The sequence below is a fragment of the Nematolebias whitei genome, chromosome 16 (assembly GCF_014905685.2).
Source record: "Nematolebias whitei isolate Nwh7 chromosome 16, NemWhi1, whole genome shotgun sequence".
NCBI lineage: Eukaryota > Metazoa > Chordata > Actinopteri > Cyprinodontiformes > Rivulidae > Nematolebias > Nematolebias whitei.
The window spans coordinates 17,015,427-17,022,035 of record NC_056513.1 but is presented as its reverse complement, the minus strand read 5'-3'; the positions used below and the strand labels follow the sequence as shown (position 1 = coordinate 17,022,035).

At 42.6% G+C, this 6,609-nt stretch overlaps 1 protein-coding gene across 1 annotated transcript; it reads right to left on the bottom strand.

Moving 5' to 3' along the window:
- Window positions 1–2,708: 2,708 nt before the first annotated feature.
- Window positions 2,709–4,156, bottom strand: adra2a (adrenoceptor alpha 2A). The gene has a single exon (XM_037690316.1). The coding sequence runs from the start codon at window positions 4,139–4,141 to the stop codon at window positions 2,879–2,881; it is 1,263 nt and encodes a 420-aa protein (XP_037546244.1). The 5' UTR covers window positions 4,142–4,156; the 3' UTR covers window positions 2,709–2,878.
- Between the last annotated feature and the right edge of the window lie 2,453 nt (window positions 4,157–6,609).

Here is a 6,609-nt window from a genome sequence, read left to right as displayed (position 1 = left end):
CAGAAGGCTGAAATTCAGGATGCTGGAGGAAGAAAATAAGCTGAACGAGAGAAGATCAGGGAATTATGAAATGTCTGTTCTGGATGATCTCACGACTCCCGAGGTTTAGCTGTTCTTACGGAGACGCTGGAAGAGTTGAAAGGAAAGCTCTACACCAACGCTGAAACTATCATCTGCAAAGGTAAAGAGTAGATCTCAACCAAAGTGTACCGTTGGGTTAAGCTGGTCCAAAGGAGCGTGTTGTTCTGGTTAAAACAGACAAATTCCCTCACACATCTCTCTCAAGATAAACTTCATTTCCCATCTTTAAAATTCTTCTATCTGCTAGCAAATTAATCCAGAAGCAAGGGAAACAATCGCCGTATTGTTTCCTCCTTGTAAAACTAGCCTAAATAAGCTGTTGTCATTTTCAATTTTTGCCAATTAATGTAAATGTGTGATGTGTTAAACTTGATTCTGTTAATAAATGACCCACTGTCGTTGGTGAGTCAAAGATAATTAACGTCTCACGTTACATTTTTAATTATTCAATGCACGATTTTATCCAGTCCAGAAAAATGAAAGAATCCGTTTAATTTATGAATATATACAGCATATGTTCATCTACAGAGTTCTGTTTGGAGAAAGGAAAACTCTGCATTCCTGCATAAGAACCTTATCCTAGCTGTGAAACATGGTGGTGGTAGTATCATGGTTTGGGCCTGTTTTGCCTCATCTGGACCAGGACGGCTTGACATCATTGATGGAACAATGAATTCTGGATTATATCAGAGAATTCTAAAGGAAAATGTCAGAACATCTTTCCATGAACAGAATCTCAAGAGAAGGTGGGTCATGCAACAAGACACTGACACTAAACACACAAGTCATTCTACCAAAGAATGGTTCAAGAAGAATAAAGTTCATGTTTTGGAATGGCCAAGTCAAAGTCCTGACATTAATCCAATCCAGATGTTGTGGAAGGACCTGAAGCAGCAATTAATGTGACAAAACCACCAACATTCAGAGTTGAAGCTGTTCTGTACAGAGGAATGGACTAAAATTCTTCCAAGATGGTGTGCAGGACTGATCAACAGTTACTGGAAACATTTAGTTGCAGTTATTGCGGCACGGTGGGGTCACACCAGACACTGTAAACAAAGGTACACATACTGATACCACTCACAATTATATAATATTGGATAATTTTGCTAAATAAATAAACAAACAAGCATAATATTTTTATCTTATTTGTTTAACTGGGCTCTCTTTGTCTACTTTTAGGACTTGTGTGAAAATCTGAAGATGTTTAAGGTCATATTTATGCAGAAATATAGAAAACTATAAAGGCTCCACCAACTGTCAAGCACCACTCGAATACCATAGGAGTCAGTCCAATTCAAGATGGCCGCCAGAGCTAAGCAACCAACACAAAAGCAACTGTAACAGTCAGTTTTACAGCTAATGAGCTCAAGTTTGGTGTGGCTGATACTCAAACCAAAAACAAACTCTAAGCAGTAACCAGTTGGGGGAAATCTATTTTAAAAACGTTGCTACTAACTATTGAATTCAGCTTTGTTTGTTAGAAAAATATCTCACAAAATACTGAACTGACTTCAAGGAAAGTTTCAGAAATTAACTGTTAGATGTAAATTTACAACTAATTACATTTTGGTGTCATGCCTGTTCTGGATGTTTGCCACAGATAATCAACATTATGCAACACAAAAATAAATATAACTCAGTTAAATAAACATTGTGCAAAATCTTGGTGTGGTAGTAGCTGAGAGTCATCCTCGACACTTACATCCAGCAATACCACAAATCTTAAAATGTGCATTAAAACGGAAAACTTCCATAAATGGTAGGCCTTTAACTCAACCATGTGTTCTTGTGATCTGGATGGAGGGAACAAGGTGAGAATAAAAACAGACACAGACCAGTCAGTCAGGTTCTGCTTTGACAGACTCTGTGTTTACTTCATGATGCATAACACAAAATGAACCACTATAGGTCTCCACTTTCCTGTGCTTTGCATTAGAACATCAAAGTTGATTCATAAACTGCCTGAAATAGGAGGCAAGCGAACACTTGAAGGCAACAAGAAAAGTTTTAAAATATGACTCTTTTAGAGAGTTTGACATTGCAGATAAAAGATGGTAAGCACGATTAATCCAGGAGCACACGTTTGCACACGTTCCTTTCAGGCTCATTAAGAGCTGAGCTCATTTTGAGGCTCTGAAAAAGGTCCAATTAAGCAAACCAATGAATACGCACTCGATTTCAGGACTCCATTAAAAGGCGGGCACAAAGAATCTATTCAAATCTGAAAGACTTGGTTATGTTTTCAAAAGAAAAGTCAACTTTTCTGTCACTGTTGCCTCCCAGATCCCTTCATTCAATGTGTAAACATGTGCTGTACAAAGAAAAAGATTCTCATCGACGAGAAATCATCACTCTGATTGTTCCTATTAATTCATGAAACCATTGAAGAAAAATTCTCTTTATTCTTTAAAGTCTGCAGTTTGGCCACAAGTTATCAGCATCCTTTGCATCATTCTCACTGTATCATATAAAAAAGCTGAATACTGCGTCCATAAAAACAAAAATAGACAAATACTCAAACTGATCATTTTGTACAACATACAAATTTAATACATGTCATGAAACTCACTATGTTAAAAAAAACCTCAAATAAAAATTGCAGTTACAGTAAAAATCGCTGTGGTGTTGTGTGTTCTCTGCCCGTGTTAAAGCTGTGGCAGGTGGATGCTTTTGAAGGAGGATGCTGCACATAAATCTGCTCCTGGGCAGGCTGTTCTCAAACTGCTGGTCCATGCACAATGGGCAAGATGTTTCACAATTTATGTACAAGATACCAAACAAAAGGAAAACTGAATCATACGTATCTTCTTGTGTCCCTCTTGCACAGGATCTTTTTGAAGGACCTTCTGAAGTCATTGTTGAAGATGGTGTAAATGAGGGGGTTCAGGGCACTGTTACAGTAGCCAAACCAGAAGAAGAACTTGAATAGGGTCATGGGCACGTGGCAGGACTCACACAGCGTCATCAGCATGTACGTAAAGAAAAAGGGAAACCAGCAAATGACAAAGACTCCAATTACTACTGCTAGAACGAAGGTAAATCGTTTCTCTCTGTTCTGCCGGCCCTTCCAACGGCTGGCCTTGGTGCTCTGCGCCTGCTTTGGGGTGTAAGTGTCCCCTGGTTTGATTTGGCTCAGTCTGGTTTTCCCCTTGTTTGTTTTCTTTTTAATAGAGCATGGGTTGTTCACCTTGTGGTCGGAGGAGGATGAATCCTCCAGGTCCACCCCGTTGACCTCACCTTTCACTTCATCGGCTTCCCGTGCTCCTCTCAGTCCTTCCTTTAGCTCGATGTCCCGCTCACCATTGAGCTTCTCGTGACAGAGGCGATCCTCTGCGTCGCCCATGCCATTTTCCTTCAGGTTGACAGCAGCAGCGTTGGCTGGCTTTGTCACATCATCCCGCTTCCGGTCTCCTGGTGGCGCCCGAGTCCTTTTTTTGGCGATTTGGTAGATCCGTATGTAGACCAGCACCATGATGATGCACGGCAGGAAGAAAGAGCCAATGCAGGAGGAGACGACGTACCACTTGTCATTATTGATCCCACACTCTGGAAATTTCTTTTGGTTCTTCTTCTCCATTGTGATCAGAGGTGGAAAGGAGATAATGGCGGCAATTACCCAAACGATGAAGATGATGCTTTTGATGCGGCGTGGTGTCCTCTTCAAGTTGTACTCAATGGCCTGGGTGATGGACCAGTAGCGGTCCAAGCTGATGGCACAGAGGTGGGCGATGGAAGCAGTGCAGAATAGAACATCGAGTGCGAGATAAATCTCACACCACACCTCACCGAAGTACCAGTACCCCATGAGCTCATTGGCCAGGGAGAAAGGCATCACCAGGGTTGCCACCAGAATGTCCGCTGATGCCAGAGACACCAAGAATAAGTTCTGAGGAGCTCGTAAAGCCCTGCTTGTAAACACAGCAATGACCACCAGCACATTACCGAACACTATGAGCAGGATCATGAACCCCACCAGCACACTGAGTGGCAGAGCCACCTCCAGCTTGTAGGAGTCCATGCCTGTGAAGTTCTGGTTGGTCTCGTTGTCAAACTCCATTACAGCAGCAGCAGCAGACTGGCTCACTTCCTGGGTGAGTTCACCTGAGGTTAGCAAATACTATCCACCAGGAAGAACAGAACTAGTAGCTGACAGCAGGGCTGAGAAAGGAAGGAACCCAATAACTCCTCTGAGGCTTTCCCAGATTGTTCCTCTTCATCGTGAGCTGCCTCTTCAGGGAGAAGCCCTTACCATTTGTTAAGGTTGTCACTTTTTCTGAAAATGTGGCAAGAAGAGGAAAAAAAAAACACTTTTCAACACCCTGAATGGTAGTTTGAATACATTGCATGTTTAACATTATTACAAATGCAACTCAGAGGATAAAATCGAGGTAAATATCAAGCAGTCCTACCTTACACAAGCGCTCACACAACCTCTCCAGTGCCAGAGACCCCTGCTCACTGAAAAAAATGTGAGCAGGTAACTTCTTTAGGCAAATCAGTGCGAGGCAGAGGAGATCCATGTGGCGAATGGAGTGTTTTCCCTTCCCCTCCTGACTCTCCTCTCGCGCGCTGATCTCTGCGTCGCATCTAGTTGAGCTGAGGCGCGGAGCTCTAATAGAGCGCTAATCACGTTATCCCGGGCGCTGCCGTGCCACAGCCTGTCTGCGCGTGGAGTTTCTCTCCTCTCTGTTGGCCACAGAGCGCCACTCCCTCCTCCTTATAGCCCGCACGCTGCAAAAAGTGTCCCGCTCACCGGGTCACCGTGCGTCCTCGGGGGGAGGCAGCGGCTGGCTCCGCGCCATGCGCACCGTGTGTCCGGAAACACGAGCTGTGGAGCGAGACGCACAGGAGGGGATGTGTCTCCTCTGGCCAAAACTGGTCCAAAGCACAACAACGACAAAGATAAGGGCGTTATTTTGTCAAAAAGTGAGTCTCACTGTTTATTATTAAAAATAATAATTAAAGACCTACTGGGAGGAATGCATATCGCCCACTGCCTTTACTGCTCAGATCACCTTATGACAGTTCTGAATGTTTTGGTCAAATGTAAGTAATTGTATGTAATATCTTGCAAGATCTGATAAGCACACTGTCAAAATTTAGCTCACTGTATGTAAACTCATTTTTGTTAAGGCTAATATCGATTAGCTCTGGCGGCCATCTTGACTTGGATTAATTCCAAAAGTTAAAGAATTTTAGATGTACAACCAAAGATCACTTTGTGAAAGTTTCATTAAAATCCTTCCAGTGGTTCATGAGATATTTATCTAACAGACAGTGTTGACTCTGATGGTTACATTTTAAGCAAATATAAAGCACAATATCGCTTTTGGAGTATGTGTTGTGAGATACTACTACAACAAATTTTAACACAAAATAAAAATAAATAAAAAAAAACTGGCCCAGTTATAACCATATAAACCAATAATAACCATAAATAACCAATTTTGTTTTGAATGAGGTCAGTTAGCTGTGGCGGACACCTTGTAGTGAGTCCAAAATGTAATCAGTTGTAGACATACACTGGATGATTAGTTTCTGAGAGTTTCATTGAATTATGTCCAGTGGCTCGATATATTTTGCTAACAGACAAACTGAGTAATTAGTAATTAATGTAATTATTGGCAAAGTTTGAAGAACAGTTCTCATGTTCTGATTCTTTGCTTCTAAGTTCAAGTTCAGTGTTTCCCCTAGATAATTTGCCTTGGCAGGCGCTGATCTCGTCTGTGATTTTTTTTTTTGTGGGGGGGGGGGGGGGGGGGGTGGGGGGGGGTCAGAGACACGTCTTGAGCTGTGCAGAGCGCTTTTTAGACAGGGGGGCAGAGACACAGCCACGAATGGTTTGCACCAACAGTTACAGTTTTAGAGAAGGGGTGGGGGAGAGGAGGGACACAGAGACACATCTCAGCCGCACACTGTCTGTACCAACAGGTTGTTGTTTTTTTGGGGTGGGGGGAGGAAGAGAACCACATATGTGCCGTGCACTGTTTGTACCAACAGTTTTGAGTGTGGGGGTGGGGGGTTTAGCATGAGGGTTCAGCATGAGGGAAGAGGCTGCCTTTAGCTTTTTAGCTAGAGCACCTGCATTGCGAGGTGCTAGTTTAGCATTACGTCAGATGGGGCGCTAGGTTCTGTTGACGGGGTGGGGCGCCCCGCTTGTATAATGGTAGGGAAAACACTGAAGTTCAAGTTTATTGTCATTGGCATCACATGCGGATGAGGTGGAATGAAATACTCGGGGTTCCAGTTACACCCAAAATTGGCAAAAATATAAAGTGTAAAAAGAAACAGTACAGAAGTGCCTAAGATATACACTAAACAAATGCTACATGGTACGCTAAAAGATCTAAGATACACTGAACACTAATAATGTAAAATAATATGGCGTATCAACAGCAGCCTGAACATGAGTCTGTGGTGAGCAGATGGGTATGAATGAATACAGCAGCATGAGATAATCATCAGCATGAGATAATCATCAGCATGAGATAGTCAGCAGAATGAGATAATCAGCAGCATGAGATA

Coding starts and splice junctions, on each gene's coding strand:
- adra2a (XM_037690316.1), bottom strand. CDS start 4,141: ATGGAGTTTGACAACGAGACCAACCAGAACTTCACAGGCATGGACTCC.